General features: G+C 36.8%; 1 protein-coding gene across 2 annotated transcripts in view; it reads left to right on the forward strand.

Annotated features, from left to right (window-relative positions):
• arhgap29 (Rho GTPase activating protein 29) overlaps positions 1 to 18,640 on the forward strand; it is a 67,606-nt gene extending 48,966 nt beyond the window's left edge. Inside the window, 13 exon segments of one of the 2 annotated variants that reach the window (NM_001130291.1) lie at positions 2,189 to 2,326; positions 8,143 to 8,333; positions 9,412 to 9,581; positions 9,685 to 9,813; positions 9,905 to 10,003; positions 10,936 to 11,099; positions 11,393 to 11,581; positions 13,077 to 13,214; positions 13,871 to 14,100; positions 14,249 to 14,543; positions 14,630 to 14,738; positions 15,392 to 15,487; positions 16,618 to 18,640. In NM_001130291.1, the coding sequence (NP_001123763.2) occupies positions 2,189 to 2,326; positions 8,143 to 8,333; positions 9,412 to 9,581; positions 9,685 to 9,813; positions 9,905 to 10,003; positions 10,936 to 11,099; positions 11,393 to 11,581; positions 13,077 to 13,214; positions 13,871 to 14,100; positions 14,249 to 14,543; positions 14,630 to 14,738; positions 15,392 to 15,487; positions 16,618 to 17,495 (2,826 nt within the window). In that variant the 3' untranslated portion in view covers positions 17,496 to 18,640. 2 annotated transcript variants of the gene reach the window in all.

An 18,640-nucleotide genomic window follows, 5' to 3' on the forward strand; every position in this document is an offset into this window, starting at 1 on the left:
TAAGCGTACGGGCAATCAGCCTTGTGGGGCCTTACCCTCAAAGCAGACAACTAAATGGCCTGCTTATCTGTATACTTCAGTCACAGGCAGGAACTAAGGAAAGGGAAGAGCTTGTTTATACAATAATTTATACTATTTATGCAAACTCTTTGTAATTACATGATACCTGATAAATTTTTTTTGTTTTTTTTTTTGTTTAAAAAGCTGGTTTCTTATAAAACTTTAGAGCAATGGAACGTTAGAGGTTTTAGTATTTTCCCTTTTTTTTGTTTGTTTTCTCGTTTGCTAAAACGTAAAACTGTTCTAGCAACTTTCTGCAAAATCATGTAGAATGCTACGTGATACTATGTTGGTAGTAAGTAATGTAATATTCTAGCTGGGGGTGGAGCTGGTAAGAGATAACTACATTAGAAGCAAGTAAAGAAAAAATGGAAACTGTTAGAGGAGAAATAGTGGGTGAGTGAATGTAAATATTAAGTTGAAAAAAAACAGAGGAAAAGGCACGGCAAACTGATAAATAATTAATGGGGAGGAAGTTGCAGCTGCATGGAAATAACTAGTAGGGTAGATTAACTGAAGCAGTGGTTGTTGACTTTTTCATATCTGAAAGTGACCAGACATCCTGATTTTTCGTTTTGTTGGTTTTTTTTTATCATGGCTCCATGTACAACTGTTTTCTCTCTTCAGATGAGTTTATTAGAATTATTTACAAAGTAACACAGTTTTATTTATCTTTATATGCTGTTTTTGCATATTTCTTATTTTTAACACATTTATACTAAGATGTTGTTTTTGATCCATTCTTTGTCTACGTGTATTGTATAGTCACATTAGCTGGATAGAGTGTGATATTATTCTTATTTAATATTTGCCCACTATGTGGTCGCAATTGAGTGATTCAGCAAGTAAGTCCACTTCCACCGGCCTTATTCACCAAAATCACAATGTACCATGCTGGCCATAGTCGACATTTCACCATAGGCTTGGTGACAATTATTTGTGCAGAAATTCTGCCTGCAGAGTGTACATCTGTGAATGGCTCTGGTAACTGTATATGGTGGCTGATAGGATCTCCCCATTCTCGAGCAGTGCCTATCAGCATTGTATAGGCAGTGTTTGCGGTTCTTTTAAATAGAAAGAGTTGACAGGCAGAGAAGGAACACCACAGTTCTCCCTAAAACACAGCAACGGTCAAATATCACTTTCTATACTGTATCTCAATTAAGCATACATAATATTGTGAGTGTGCAAGGTTGGCTAGCTTGAATAAATCACAAAATGGTTAATGGAAAACTCTGAGCAAAAGTTTATCACATTTCTTCTTTTGTAAGCCAGTAAACTGGCTTTAGTCTTGCTTTAGCATCATGTTTCAGTTATAATTATATCTGCAACAATGTTTTTTTTTTATTTTAGGTATGTTGTGGTTACTTGAAACTTTTATTGTTATTGTCTGACAGTTTCATTTACCACTTCTGCAAGGAAGAATAGCCAGACCTGCTATTTATATCACAGGCTATGTCTTGAATTTGTTGTGGCTCCAAGAAAGTGTTAATTACAGTAGTCAAGGCATTTAAATAATATGCCAAAAAATTTAATATTCTACCTGCTAAAGCAGCTATTCATTTACTACAAGTAGCTTTGTGGGCTTGAGCAAGATTTCTGTTAAATTTGGTGCTTAAAATATTGATTTGCACCTTTTCCCACATAGTGGGTGTTCTAGGTCTGAATTGTAATTAAAATGATCTTCATAATATGAAGTATATAAAGCAATTTAGCACCTAGACTCATTGTAAGGATAGTCATTGTAAACAGAGTATAGCTTTTTCTGATACTGTGCACCTCCATAGCCTGCAAGCAAATCAAGCTAGACCGTTACACAGTATAGATGTACTGTGGTGTTTCTGGTGCCTTTTGCATTATTTTCCTTCTTTCCAGTTTTCAAATGGGGGTTACTGATCTCAGTAGCTAAAAACTATTGCTTTGTGGAGCTACAATTTTATTGTTACTTATTAATTATCTCTCTGTTCAGGCAATCTGCTATTTTAGTCACAAGCCTACTGTCCGCTTCTCCCACTACAGTCATTAAGTACATGAATTTAAAAATATTTTGGGGCTTAGCCCTAAATGCTGCAATATTTTGAATATGAATGTTTTTAGATCACTGCTTGTTTCTTTTCTTACCTGGCAGGCTGAAGAAGCTAAAGAATATTACAAAGTATGTATGGCAGAAGTTGAGGAGAGGAGGAACTCTATGGAAAACTTTAAGAGTGAGCTTTTAACGCAAATTCGAGAACTTATTTATCAGTGTGATCTCACTCTTAAAGCTGTAAGTCAGTCTTTTTTTCTGGTAATTTCTTTTGTCACAAAGCATTTATTGGTCTGTCATTCTTTAAATTTTCCTTTGTACTTGGCTAATAGAAATGTTAAAAAGGAAAATATACCTTTTACATGAGCTTATTCAGTTGGATTTATATAAAATATGTGCAAAAACACTTCTAGAAATATATATAAATGTGTTTTTCTTTTTACACACACATGTCTTACTCTCAGGGATCAGCTCCCCACACCCCCTTAGGCTAACAGAGTGATCCAGCTCAACACGCACCTTGTTCAATATGGTGATTTATTTTTGGATTTAAAGTCCTTTTGCTTCTACCCACTATGGAAAGAAGAGGGACTTCATGTCTCAAAATTCAACACTTTTCAGTGGAACAACATGGTTGCTTTTACACTGTCATTTTCATAGTTTACTTTTTCTGCATTAAAAAAAAAAAGTATCTGTTTTTGTAAGTTAGTATTGAGGTACATTTTCTACCTTCCTGTCAAAGAAAAAAAAAAGGGGGGGGGGGGCGGGGGGAATATTTTCCTTGTTGGAGCAGAATGTGTTATTTCTAGTAATGCCTTATTTACCATAATTTTGGTGAAGGTGTTACTGATTCAGCTTGTATGTCTATGCTTTTGTATGTCTTCACCTTTGATTGTTTTTGGGGCATATTAAGGGGGGGGCCCTTTGCATTCGCAGTTAGCATTTGATTCAGCATATGAAGTTCAAACATGCAGAGTGAGCCCTGAAAGTAACACACCCTCAAAGGTTTCCTTGTGTCTGTGCACCCTGTACTTTGCACCTCATACAACAAAGCTGACACAGCCACTTGACTGCAAGGCTATTTGCATTTGGATTGGCACAATTATGCACTTTGCACTGCACCTTGAATTTGTTAATGAGCCCTACAATCAATATGTAGCCAGTCTTGCCTTTGCTTTAAATGTCAGATCATATCTAATTGAATTGAATGAACTAGTGTGTTCTAGAGTCAATAATATTATTCAATTGCAAATCTGTTTATTCAGCACATTGTAATTTGTGGTAGGGCTGTGGCAGTTAAGTTCTCGTGCAACACAAAAATAGGCAATATTAGAGCAGCAGCTGCCATTTCCTGACTCTCTACTACCATAGTAATTGAACCATTGGTATTGTTAAAGCCATGACATATGATAAAGATAAGTGCAGCACTTCATTAAACCACACTTGGCAGAGTATGTGTCTGAAGTGGCAGTTTGCCAAACTGTGTTTATATTGTAGTTATCTAAAGGCTTGATTACACACAGATCTGCAAAACTTTGTGCCTAAATCAATATTTTAATATTTTGGAAAACTTAGTGTTATTGCTCTGTAAGTCAGGAGTTGTTTTCTTAAAAGAGCATTTTAACCTTTTGTTGAACATGAGTTGAATGAATAGGTCTTGGGTTGAACATACATTTTGACTATTGTTTTAATTAGGAAATGTGTGTTTTTTGTTTCTTGTCACATGCTGTTTTCAGTACACTGAGAAGCCCTCTGTATAAACAGATCCCTCCTTTGCTTCAGTTGCCACCTGTTAAAGGGATGGGTCACCTTTAAGTTAACTTTTGGTATGTTGTAAAATAGACAATTTTCAATTTGTCTTCATAATCTAGTTCTTTAATGTTATTGAATTATTTGCCTTCCTCTTCTGACTCTTTCCAGCTTTCAAATGGGGTTACTGTCCCCGGCAGCCAAAGACAGTTGCTCTTTGAGGCTACAGTTTTATTATTGCTACTTTTTATTCCTTATCTTTCTGTTCAGGCCCTCTCCTATTCATATGCCAGTCTCTCATTCAGACCACTGCCTGGTTGCTAAAGTAATTTGGACTCTAGTAACCAGATGGCTGCTGAAATTCAAAACTAGAGAGCTGCTGAACAAAAATAATACAAGTAATAAATGAAGACCTATTGCAATTTGTCTCAGAATATTACTCTCTATGTCATACTAAAAGTTAATTCAAAGGTGAACAATAAGTTCTGAGATATAGGAGAGTGTTTCAGTGGACTGCTGATTTGTTGTGTAGAATGTGACTTTACTTTTAATTTCAGTTTTTGCACTGTTAAGTGTAAAAAAAAAAAAAAAATAGCGAACATTCATATTTCTAACTTTAAAAAACTGCCAAAAATGTGTTCAGCACAAGTTCTATTTCTTAAATTAAAGTTGAAAAGGGGGTGTAATACCATTTGGATGATTTGAACTTCAATTTCCTTACACAACCCCAGCATAAGCAGCGTTCACTGTTGGTTCAGCTCCCCTTCATGTTTGCAGGGATTGATTACTTTGTACAAGTACCGTATATACTCGAATATAAGCCGAGTTTTTGAGCACTAAAAATGTGCTCAAAAAGTAGCCCTCGGCTTATACTCGAGTATATGGCATGATGTGCCCGATGTGCCCCCCGACAGACTTGTGTCCTTGCGTACCTGCGCCGCGCTCTCCCTATGCCAGCTTCCCAGAACGCCATCCTAACTGTTTGCTCTTCTCCTGTGCGCTCTGCTCTTCTCCTGTGTACGCTTCTGATCTGCTTGGCGCCGCAGTCGCGCCAGTGACGTCACGCGCCCCCTTCAGTTACTCATGGCCTGATCTTAGACCTTGTAAGATCAGGCCATGAGTAACTGAAGGGGGCGCGTGACGTCACTGGCGCGACTGCGGCGCCAAGCAGATCAGAAGCGTACACAGGAGAAGAGCAGAGCGCACAGGAGAAGAGCAAACAGTTAGGATGGCGTTCTGGGAAGCTGGCATAGGGAGAGCGCGGCGCAGGTACGCAAGGACACAAGTCTGTCGGGGGGCGCCAATAATGGTCTGCAGTAAATCCAAACTGAACTGCAAGACCGAACATTTACAAACTTGGGGGATTGTGTGGTAAAAGACACTGGTCTGTATTAGTCTGACTATTTTATACTTCCTTCAAAGACTGGTCCTAGAACTGAGGTGGATTTTACTTCATGGCTGCCACCACATCATAAATAACTCTTGTAATTTTTAGAACAATTTACAGAGCCTAAAGGGTATGCAATTAATCCTAAACGATTTTGCTATGTAGGAGTCAGGGGAAACTTTATCTTTGAATTTTAGATTGATGGTTTCTGGTTAATAAAAAATTATTTTGTTTCACCGACACTTGTAATCCATGCATTTATAGTATCAAACTGGAAAGGGCTATTGTCATTGCTGTTTTTATTACCTTAGGTATTGGTAGAACATCACAGATTACCAATGGCTGCACCAACTCCTGTACTATTTCTGCTAATCTTAAATGTGCTTTTCTTGGTAATCAATATAGACTTTGGAATCCCATGACCTTCAGCTGCTGTTTATACAAAATCATAACTGAGCAAATGACTTTCTAAATGAAACTGTGCATTTGGTTTTGGCTATAATAAATAAATCTTTTTGGGATACTCAATTAAACCAAAGTGTGAGCACACTTTGTGTGCTGGCTCACTCGCACCAGCCCTACTGGTGACACCCTAGGCTTATACTCGAGTCAATAGGTTTTTCCAGTTTTCTTAGGTAAAATTAGGTACCTCGGCTTATATTCGGATCGGCTTATACTCGAGTATATACGGTACATTAGAGGGGGTTATAGGCAAATAGGGGGTGTTCTTCCCCTTCCCCCGTAAAAACAACCAGTGCACTTGAGGCCACCCCTTTAGATTAGAGGTACAGAGCTTCCATTTGAAGCACCGTAAGTGGTTTGTCACGGTGAGGGCAGTGAGGTTGGGGAATGCCCTTCCTAGTGATGTTGTGATGGCAGATTCTGTTATTGCCTTTAAGAGGGGCTTTGATGAGTTCTTGGACAAACATTGTATCCAAGGCTGTTGTGATAGGTATAGGACCCATTATCCAGAATGCTTGGGACCAAGGGTGTTCCGGATAAGGGATCTTTCCGTAATTTTGATCTCCATACCTTAAGTCTAGTAAAAAATCAATAAAACATTAATTAAACCCCACAGGATTGTTTTGCATCCAATAAGGATTATTTATATCTTAGTTGGGATCAATTACAAGGTACTGTTTTATTACTACAGAGAAAAAGGAAATCAGATCTATATTATTTGATTAAAATTGAGTCTATGGGAGACAGGCTTTCCGTAATTCGGAGCTTTCTGGATAATGGGTTTCTGGATAAGGGATCCCATACCTGTACTAAAATCTGCAGTTAGTATTGATGTTGGTATATATAGTTAGGTTGGTATAAGTCTGTTTATGTCACTGGGGTTCGCTTGGAGGTGTTGAACTTGATGGACTTTGGTCTATGTTTAATCTAAATTAATTGTGCAGCTGTATAGTGCTTTTATGCTTCTGAGCTTTTGCTGCTAACCAGTCTTCTCAGTTTTAATTATGTGATCTATGTAATGAATGCATCTATTATTACTCTGCAACAAACCACTAATCCTTGAGGCACAGTTTAAAACCCCAGAACTCCAAAGTCCAAAGTTTCTTCCCTGTAGCACACAATTTCCATTTTAAGTAATGCATTCTGTGTTTTCACAAAGTCAGCATGATATAGACACAATGCTGCTCTGCACTTTTACTTGGATTGGCAAAAAATACAGGGCACATGGCATTGTGATGGGAAATCTTGTTATAGTTCTAAGTTTGCCTCCTGAAAGTTTAACTGTGGTTATTAACAACATGCCTTTGTACCGTGCAGCCATTTTATTATTCTTTTAAGGGATTTTGTGATCAGAAAATTGTGGAAAGCTGTAATCTAATTGAGGGGACTATTGCCAAAATAGAATTTACTATTGGTGTTGTCTCATGGAGACAAGGAACTTTCTAAATATAATGAATTAAAAAAAATTGGACTGTTTCTGAAATAATTATTGACATCAACCTGTCTCTCTTCGTGCAGGAGTCATATTTTGACAGTTAGGTCAAGTACTTTGCTTCTGTGTTCTTCCTTTGCCTGAATTATATTTTATAGCTCATTTTCAAAATAACCAACACAAATGTCTATAGAATTACCAACACAAATGTATAGAATTGTGAAGAGTTATCTGATTTATTCAGAAATGGTACAGAATTTTTAATGGATTACAGTCAAAGTAATACATTAATAAGAGCTGCATTTACCTCGATGTCCTAAATCATTCTCTGGGGTCTGCATACTTGTATTAGCCATTTTATATTATAAAAATTAGGATGGTAGGGCACAAACATTGTACTGGGCTCTGTACCAGCCCAAGGTGACCACTGCCCTTTAGCAAAGAAGATCTGTGCCCCCCAGTATTTCCCCATCTTTTTTTCTGCTGATTCCCAGCACATATTCTGTGCTACTGACACTTACCTGAGCTTAGGGACCGACTCACAATATACTTTATATAAAGAATACAAATGTCGCAATATAAGGCTGACTACTAATTAATACAGATAATCACTACATGGCAGCTCAGAAACCAGTGCAGTTAGCATCAGATTTTAATAATCAGCCCTGTAGCATCAGCTTATATAACAGGGCCGCCTCATTTTCTGCTTAATGATTTGTGACAACCCCTAAGCTTAGCTTCTCTCTGAGCATGTGAGTGTCGCAGACATTTTTCAAGATGGGGAGCTCCTGTGACAACTGTAAAGACCTGGATCATTGTTGCTACAGAGATGCTGAAACTTAAGGTGGTGCAGCAAATACAGTATATAAAATATGGTATTTTAACCATTATTTTAAGGGTTTAGTTCTCCTTTAATGACTTCACACATTTAACTTGCTTCCTTTATAAGTATGTGATCTGTGTTATAAACTAAGTATTGCTTTTAACATTGCTTTTTATATTACTAATCAAGTCATTTGTCCACAGGCAACAGTGAATCTGTTCCAGTTACAGCATAGCCAAGTAGTATCCCTTCCGGTTAATTGCCAGACCCTGTGTGAGAATGCCAAGCTTTATGAGCCAGGACAGCAGTATTCAGATTTTGTCAAAAACTTGCCCAAAGAAGATGATCCTATTGAGACAGGATCATGTGAAGCTTCAATTACAAACATTGGAGGGTAAGTAAATCTCCCAAGATTCTGTGCAGACTTCTGTAACAAAGGCAAGAGGCAGGCTCGGTCACCTAATTTTGCATTTTTATTAAGCAAACATGATAGTGTGTTGGTTAGTTCCAAACACTTGCTTAGGACATTAGCCTTTTGGAGGTAAAGGTGAACTATAGGGAGTTGAAATTACATTTTTCTAATTATAAGCAAAAAAGGTAATTGTACATTTTTTAAAAACTGGGTTCCCTGTATTATCAGGACTGTGAGAGGATTGTCACAGGTCACTTCTCATTCACGGCAATAGTGAAAAGCCATGAGTGGTCCTTAAAGTCACAATGGTTATTTATTACATTTTCTATATTATCAGAGATACATGTTGGATGAGCAGCCTGCACAAATGTTGCACAGGCAGCTTTACATAACCAGCCAACAAGTAAACAACTGAAAATAATCTGCTTTAAATTAACCACTCACGGCTGGATACTTTTAAACTATGGCTCCTAGAAAGCCATTTCAGCTAAAAGCTATATCCAGTCTAACTCTTTTGAAAACAGTCATTCTATATTTTGGCTAGTTTATTTTGGCTTGCTTAATAATAATATGTATATAATAAAATAAGCTTTATACATTCACTAGCTGTCAGTTTAACATGTGGTTCAGACTATAAAAGCAGATGCAGTTTTAGTTGGTTACTCCTTCCATCTTTTCATTAATGGTCCTTTATGAGAATATTCTAGAGTTTTGGCGCCTGGGTATGCAGATGTGAAATGTGCATGACAAAATTTATGCTGATTTAATAATTAAATATAGATATACAGGTTAATGACAACATCAAAGCATCAGACCAGTCAAACATGCTACCCAGTCTGTGTTTAATAAAATGTTGAACAAATAGTTAGCAGAGTATAGCAGAAGTTATTTGTCTGCACCAAAAGTTCTCCTCACATAAGTTTGTACTTCATTTATTATGATCTTACATTTAGAGATTCCAGTTTAGAATTTATACTACAACTTTGTTGTAGAATAATTGTCATAAAACATTTCGCATTAGACATGGAGTAGTAAAAGCAGTAAATCTTTTAATATTAAGGTCACTTCTGTCTAAGCGACAAGAAGATAATGCACATGCATCACAAGGCAACTTATCTCAAGGCTCGGGAGAATTCCCTTCTCAGCCCCCTGATGACATTGGCAGCCCTGTTTATAGACGATCTAACAAGATGGAGCAGAAAAGGTCCAGCAGCAGCATAGATATTCCCGGTAAAAAAAAAAAAAATTGTAAATTGATAACTTGTTACCTTGTAATTCTTTGGAAAACGGTTTGTTAATTAAAAATGACCATATTCATTTTTTGTGCTTAAAGGAATGAGAGGGCCACCGCCTTTTAGATCTTGGTCTGTAGGGAACCAAAGTGGAGGCATGTGTAGTGATTCAGAGAGTGCAGGAGGCAGCAGTGAGTCCCGTTCTATGGATTCTCCATCTGCAAGCCCAGGTAAACAAAATCTTTGTAGTTATATAAAGGTGTATTCATGTAAGAAGAAAATCTGTCAGAAATTAAATATTGATTCAAAATGTAACTACAGGTGGTTTTAAGAGAAGGCTTCCCAGGACGCCATCTACAGGAACTATGTCATCAGCTGATGATCTTGATGAAAGGGAACCACCCTCACCTTCGGAGAATGGTAAAAATAAGATTGTATGTTTTTATGTGTGTACCAATGAGCCCTGGCCAAGCATCCCTGTTGTGTGGCAGTAAAATAAATATTTAAATTCACACTGGTTTTCTCTTCAGGCCCAAGTGATCTTTAAGCATAATCTGGGAAAAACCTTGACTAATTTCCTCTGAATGCTTTCCTACTGGGGAGTATGTAAATCGTGGGTAGGAAAACATAAGTGTTGCTTCAACTTTCCAAAGTCGAACTAAGTTTCCTTGAAGGTACTTTGGAAAGTCGAAGCAACATATGTTTTCTTACTGGCGATTTACATTCCTGCTGGTAGGAAAGCATTCACAGGAGATTAGCCATCACCGCTAAACAAGATTAATCGCAGAGCGACTAATCTCCTCATGTGTCATCTGCCTTACTGTGTGTTGGCACAACCAAAGCCAGCCCTGTGCATAGAAGAATATTTTGCTCAATTAATGTATGATATATTTTCATTTGCACTTTGCACAAACCATCCTGCTGTTCACTGCTATTAAAGTAAACAGCCTCAGTTACTGGGTGTGCCAATTTGTCTTGCTTGCCCCCCAGTGACTTTAATCACTTCTTTTAATGTTAGTTTGCTCCTGGGTAGGCCAGCCCCATATTATTCCAGTTTTCCAACCTATCTCCTCCGCCTCTTTAGACTTTGTACATGTGCAGTACAGAACGGGTTAAATATTTCTGTGCTCCGCATGCACAAATACTGAAAATAAGGTACAGTGAATGCCTGGGAACCTGAGGGCAGATGGAGGCACCTGCCCAATAAAAGACAGCTCTTGGCCAGAAAAGGATCACCAGCCAGTGTAAAGTTAAGCAATTAGAATCACTGGGAGGGTACATAATGCATTGATATCTCTTAATAAGGCACACATGCATAATAGCTACCCACTTACAACTGCTATTCTTTGTAGGTTTGAATGACCTTGTTTCTGAGATTGCCAATTCTCCAGGGCCATTTAGAAATACTAATATGTCTAAGGCAGCCCAGACTCACAAATTGCGAAAATTAAGAGCTCCATCTAAATGCAGAGAGTGTGACAGCTTGGTGGTATTCCATGGAGCAGAGTGTGAAGAGGTAAGATTAATGTTGTAAACAGTGTCCTTTACATATGCAATCTTTTTCTGCAGAACATATTTAGGCATTTGTCTGTATAAAGACAAATGGCAGTAAATAGCTTTTTTCCTGTCTTAATATTTCTCCTACATGTTTCTGCTGCTTCAGCCTACTTTAATTCTGACTATTTAACCCCAAGGGTTTTTCAGCAGCCTACCCTAATTATACACACTTGTTAAGTCAATGATTCCATAATTGGAACTAGTCAGAGCTCAATAGATGAATGTCTTATTTACCGTGTTTCTATATTTTAGTGTTCTCTTGCTTGCCACAAGAAGTGTTTAGAGACGCTGGCCATTCAGTGTGGACACAAAAAGCTTCACGGAAGACTTCATCTGTTCGGTGTGGAATTTACTCAGGCCGCTAAAAACACCCATGATGGCATTCCTTTTATTATAAAGAAGTGTACAACGGAAATTGAAAGCAGGGCTTTAACTGTAAAAGTGAGTATATCCTAAAATAAAACAGAAGATTACAGTATCTTCTACAAAGCACAAAGAGCGTCAGAATAGCTACCATGCCATCCCTAAGACATCTGCAAAGCTGATCATCTTTTTTGCTGTAAAGAAATCCAGCAGTATATCTATGAATTTCCTAGAAAGACTCGTTCAGTGTCAGACTACAGACATGAGATGCAGTGAGCAGGAGTGGCACAGTTATGTGTGACAGAGATATTGCCCACTTGTCTAAAAATCTCAATTTGCTGGTTGTTATTTGTAAGTGAGCATATTTCCATGCAGTATGTGCTCTTTTTTTGTTTAATGAGACTTTGATCAAGTTCAGTGCAATCTGTTAAGATTTTGTTTTTGTTTGTTGCGCCTGTTAAGGAAACAGTAACACCAAAAAATGAAAGGGTTTTACAGTAATTAAAATATAATGTACTGTTGCCCTGCACTGGTACAACTGGTGTGTCTGCTTTAGAACCCCTACTATAGATTATATAAATACCCTGCTGTGAAGCCATAGAGCAGCCATTTAAGCCGGGAAAAAAGGGGAAAAGGCACAGGTACATAATAGCTAACAGATAAGCTCTGTAGAATTTAGTGGTGTTTTATCTGTTCTCTGCTAATTAACCTGTGCCTTTTCTCCTGTGAATGGCTGCCCCCATGGCTACAAAGCAGCTTTGTTTAAATAAACTTTAGTAAGGATTTGAAGCAAACACATAACTTTTACCAGTGCAGGGCAATAGAGCATAATATACGTAATTTTTATACTATATCATTTTTTTGTGCTACCGTTCCTTTAAGAACCAAACACTGGATAAAAGCTAGTTATTCAGATTAATACGAAGTGCTGCAGGTAGCCTGCTTTGATCAGTCTTCTCTTTGTTAATGTGTATTTAGTCTAGATGTGTGGTCACATTTTTACAATGCCAAGAGCTTTTTTTTTTTCATTTGTCCATTTTGCATGAACATTTTTTTTTTTTTTTATAAATCTTAATTAGAAAATACCATTTGGGATATTTATATTCTTTTTTGTTTTTTGCACATTTCTAACATTTCCATAATATTACTAAAATTACGTCTTTTTAATATCAGAGATTAGAGAGTGAAGCAATATGTTCTATTTACACTGTAAAAAAGGGAATAGGGTCATCTGTCCATTGCCCTGTGCTGCATTGTAGTAAATAATAAGGTTTTGTTTTTCTATTTTTGTGGTCTTTAAAGAGGCAGTATACCCCTTGTTTGACATAAGTTCAATAAACAGGGCTTGTACCAAACATGCTTATTGTTTTAACCATAGAAATGTATGTTTGTTTGTTTTTGATAATTTCATAAAATAAACAAGACAAACATGGAATCTGAAGCTATTCCATGTTTGTACAGCATGGCAGAATAGAATTATGTGTTGTTATGCATAATGCATTTAGTTCAGGCCCTCCTGAAATGAATTACCCAATGTCCAATTAAAAATGTTTTTTAAAAAATTGTTTTCTAGGGTATTTATCGTGTAAATGGAGCAAAGTCTCGTGTTGAAAAGCTATGTCAGGCTTTTGAGAATGGAAAAGACTTGGTAGAGCTGTCAGATCTATATGCACATGACATCAGCAATGTTCTAAAGCTCTACCTTCGCCAGGTAAGACATATTTATTGACTGGTTTGAAAATACCTTTACTACGGCCTTTCTTTTTTAGTGATAAAAGAAGGTCCGTATGTGACTTATTTGTAAAAATCAGGCAAAGAATTTGTTGTAATAATCAGGCAAAGAATTTGTTGCTAAAGAAACTTTTGTAAGTGTCTTATTCTGATGTCAAGAACCACTTAGCTGACAATCCCACAGACTGTCCACTCTTGTGTTATAGGGGAAATTAGTATTTAAAGAGATTTCTCTTTGAATTTATTTGACCCAGAGGAGTCTTGCCTAGTGTAACATCTTAAAGTAAGTTGCACACAGTCAATGAAGTTAGGCAGTTTAGCATGTTTTATAACTAAACTGATAAAAATTTGAATCTGATTGGGCATGCTGGTTAAACCATTTAACCAAACAATTGCACTTGTTTTATCAAACTTTGTGTGTTTTGTATTTTTCCCAGCACTTTGTATTTTTCATGTGTAACCCACTGAGATAACGGTAAACCCTTGTTATTTTACACTATTTCCCCAAGGAAACATGGGCAGTGTTTTCTGGAAATCTACACTATACCAGTAATATTATAGAACTGATTATACCAATACATGAATTGTTGCACTTGGTTGGTAAAATAAAATAAAACAATCTATTATTTCCTATAGCTTCCTGAACCGCTGATTTTGTTTAGACTCTACACTGAGTTAATAGGATTGGCAAAAGAAAGTCAACGTGCTAGTGAAGAATTGGGGGTTAACTCAAGTAGCCCCACATTAAAGAGACTGCCTTCAGGTGTTGAACTGAACAGAGTCATTCTTAAAATTAGAGATCTACTGAAACAGCTGCCAACACCAAACTATAACACACTACAGTACTTAATTGGGCACCTACACAGGTAAATTGGTGAATTTATTTACATTAAAATATATATTTACTACTTTTTCCTTGAGAGAATGCAATCATGTTCTTCATTAATGTTATTTTTATAAAATGTTTTCAAACTTGCCTGTGAATACAGAAAAATCTGCTTTGATATCTTGCAGAGTCACAGAAGATGTGGAAGAAAATAAAATGTCCGCTAGCAACCTTGGGATAATATTTGGGCCCACTCTTATCAGACCACGTCAGACTGATGCCACAATTTCACTTTCCTCTCTTGTGGATTATCCTTATCAAGCACGAATTGTTGAACTACTTATTACATATTATGATAGGATATTTGATGTGTCAAGAAAGATGTTGAATCCTGAAGAAAGTCAACCTGAATCAGTGAGTTCTACAGAAGAAAGAGAACCCCAACAAATCAGGAAATCACAGTCCTTGCCTGTTGGAAAGGAAGTAAGGAAGTGGGCACAGTACATGTAATATAGAGCTGCTGGTTTTTCAAGAAATCTTGAAATTACATTTTGTTTTTCCTTCACTAGGATTTTTTACTGTCAAGACGGGCCAGCTCTTTGGATGAAAATTCATTGCAATTTAAAGGTGTAGAGGAGAGAGAACGAAAGCAGAGCATGGATGTACTAGAAGAGATTGGCAAGTATATGTTTTCTACATAAAGCAGCCACTGTCCACTATGTAAACAGCTCGAGAATTAGCAAGCTGGGTGTATTTCTTTTAGTCTGCCTCTCTTCAGTAAAGTGCCAAAATTCCTCTTATCATAAAGAAACAATGCATAAGGAGAGGTTGTGCACTGGAATGTGAATTACTATGCAAATGCATTCCAAGGGATGTGTGGGCAGAATAATGCCTTCGTATAGCAGTCAAACACTAAGTAGTAGAAGAATTTTTTAAAAAGTGAGATCATGAATATCATTAATGTATTAATGAGTTGAAAGCCACTGCTCATAACTACATTATTGTTTTAAACAATACAGTGGGGGGGGAGTACATTTACATTAACATTCTTATATTTTCTCGCTATGCTTATTGTTGAATGCCAGTTCAATTAAAGGAATATCCATTAGACAGTGGCGTTTGGACCCCAAAATGGAAAAATCCAAGGGGTGTCTCAAAAATTCCAGCTCATTTTCCAAAAAATCCTGATTTTTAGACCTTTTTATGTAACAACATTTCGTGTATCAGCTGGATGTTATCTTCCCTAGGAACTTAAAAGCAATTGCCTGTCTGTATTGTGACCTAAACACAGCAAGTAAAAATGTTAATTCGATTTTATATTTTTCGTACAGAGAATAACTGCTGTCCAAATGATTTTAACATGGATTCCTCATCAGAAGTGGTCAGTCCTGGGTCTACACTGAATGACTGTGCTTTAGATGAGCCTGGTGAGTGTGTATGGTTTTTTTTTTTTAGAATTGTGTAATAGTTCTAGTTCTTGTATTTATCAGATGATGGTGGAGTCTATTGTGTGAACTAGTACTCTATACTCACTGTGAAAATTCTAGGGTTGCACCGAATCTAGGTTTCGGTTTGGGATTCAGGCAAGATTTGGCCAAACCAAATACAAATCCTTAAAGTCATGTGACTTTTTGTCACATAAACACGGAAGTTGAAAATGTTTACTCATTAACCTTTCATAGCATATGCATATTGGGATTTGGTTCAGTATTTAGCCAAATCTTTATGAAGGTTTCAGGGTTCAGCCGAATCCTAAAATAGTAAATTTGGTGCATCTCTAGAAAATTCCCTACATGCAGCTGTTTCTCTGACCAACTTTATAAGGTAGCTTGACCTTTCTGTAGTGCTAGATGCTCACAATAAAAAGGTAATGGTTGCAAACTAAATGTATGATGACTTTGCAATTTGCAGCAGATGCTTTGTCACTGTAAAATCATTAACAATGGTTGTTACATTCTGGCATTACAAAGCAGTGCTGTCCTTTTATCAATGTAACTTTATAAGTTTTAATACTTTGGGGTTTCTCCCTTTTTATTCCTGTCTGCCAAAATCACAGGGAAAGACACATTGCTTAATGGGACACAGGAGGTTTTGGCTGTCATTGCTGACTAACTGAAAATAGGAATGACCAAAATGCCCTTGTCGCTGCCTGTTGTCACTTCCAGTGTTAAAAAATAATTACTGTGTGTGATGCATGGCAAACAGTGCCAGATGAACAATTACTCTGTGTAGTTTAATTTTTTTGTCATGTTCAGTGGCAGCACTACAATTCTGACCCTTACAAACAAGCTTAGAAAGATTAGCAGGCAGGAGAGACAGATTTTTCTTGCCGACTACATTTGTCACCAAGAATGAGACATTTTCTTTGTTCTTGCTGTGTCATTTTGTGGTTCAACTGGACAGTTGCAAAGCTTGTGAGAATTTTTCATGCATATATTTCTGCTTTTTGCTTTTTCTTTCTTCCCATGCACATTTTTCCTAACCTCTTTTCTCTCTTAAAAGCATATTTTTGCCCCCCTCCCTTTTTCATGAACATTTTTTTTTTATTCCTTTGTAGATTGTTCTATGGATACTATTTCAGAAGGAGAAGTCAGCCCTGCTAAAATGAATGTGGAGGAACTTTATAAAACGAACCTTTCTGCTCATGGAAAATCTTATCAACAGTTAACCAAAGTTCAGTTGAGGGCTCCTAGAGCCCGACCTGTGGTCCGTCCTGTTAGTTTACCTGTGGATCGACTTCTTTCTTCCTCAGTGTTGAATGAAAAGAATTCCAGAAATGTTTCTAGTGGAGACAAACTTGGCCAGAGTCCTATTATTGAAGAGGTTTCTGATAACAAACCATTCCCTACTGTTAATTTATGTCACAGACTTTCCTGTTATGACACCCAAGGTCAAAAGAAAACATGGGATAAGCAATACAAACAGTATGACATTACCCCGCGAACTGCCATGATTATGACCAACGTTCCCCAAGAAATCAGAGCACATGATTCCGGATCTGCAGTTACCAATTTGTCATCTAATGTTAATTCAGTGAATTCCACACTTCCCAAAATATCTGCATTTCCTGCCAAAGCTAGCGTGATGGCAAGTGAAGGGAATTATGCCGAGGCCAGTCCAGTTTTGGCTTTAAGGGCACCGAGAACTTTGCAGCCTCCACCAGGAACTTTTTACAATCCTCCATCAAATAAATCCAGGCTGAGTGAAGAGACAAATCAGAGTAATATAGCCTCAGTAAGCTCAGCTCAGATACAGTTTAACAACAACAATGTGAATCTTGTTACAGATTCAGATGGAAAATCTGACATGCAGGGACAAAACAAAAGCCCCTGCAATATGACTGAATTGCAGACAACAGAAATAAAGCCAACCTATCAGAGACTTAGGCCAAAACGCATGCAGGAGCTAGAACACAGAGAAGCGCACTTTGTGTAGACAGAATTTTAGCGCTGCCTTCTTGTTAAATAATGGGAGATATTGTTTGTGCCAATATGTATTTTCTTTTTTGTATTCCCTTAACTGGAAAAACCATTAAGTAAAGTCTGAATTTGTCTTCTATATACAAAATATCTGTTTGTTTCCATTCCTCAAATAGAAACCCTGTATTGCCAAGATATTCAGGCTGCAGCCCTCTACCTGTTTCCCTACAGCTGGGGGGCCATGAAGTTGGAAAGACCTGGTATATAGGGTGCACTTAGTGAGGTATGATTTTAAAATGAATGTGCTTATTTATAACAAGACACAGTATGGAACTGTGGAACAAAATTGTTTTTTAACTGTAAATTTGTGTAGCGAGGAAAAATTAAGGTGTTGCATTTCCTATGACAGAAGCAAAGCATTTGGACTTTGCTGATTGACCACATTTAACCCGTGCAATTCATGCGTGCTTCTATTTAGGCAATTAAAAAAGCCTTTATGGAGTTTTGTGGATCATAACTGTAAATTTTACACACACACTGTTTTCATCAGTTGCTATTTTTATGTGTTGTCACTTTATTGTAAATTTTTTTACAGAAATGATGCACTTACTATGGTTGAATTTACAAAACGTGTAAAATATAACTTAAAATGTGAAATAAATGCAGTTTCTTTTTACATCAGATCTATAGTGAATAGGTCAATATACAGCTTTTTTTTCTGCCGCATTTCCTTTGGTTGTCTATTGCCACGGTCAGACATGGATGAAAATCCTGGCTCTCCTTTCTCACCATATCTTTATTGGATGTCATTAAATACAAAAACAAAACAATGACTTGCCATTACGTAATCCTTTACAACCGACCAAAAATGTGACTGCATTCAGTATTTTTTTGTATTTTTTACAATTTTACTGTTACATATTCTCAAACAAATATATTAACTTTTAACATATTCAGAGTTATATAATTTTGGTTTCTTTTAACTTATTAAAATGTAGACTATGAACATATTACCAATATGAAATGGAAAGCAATATGTGCACATGTGTATTGCAATGCGTTTTGCATATTATAAATATAAGGTATTTTATTACATTAGTATATAAAGCTTTTTTAAGGCATCAACCAAAAATAAAATATTTTAAGTAATCAAACTGAAAA

Source organism: Xenopus tropicalis, chromosome 4 (genome assembly GCF_000004195.4).
Source record: "Xenopus tropicalis strain Nigerian chromosome 4, UCB_Xtro_10.0, whole genome shotgun sequence".
In the NCBI taxonomy this organism is placed as follows: Eukaryota; Metazoa; Chordata; class Amphibia; order Anura; family Pipidae; genus Xenopus; species Xenopus tropicalis.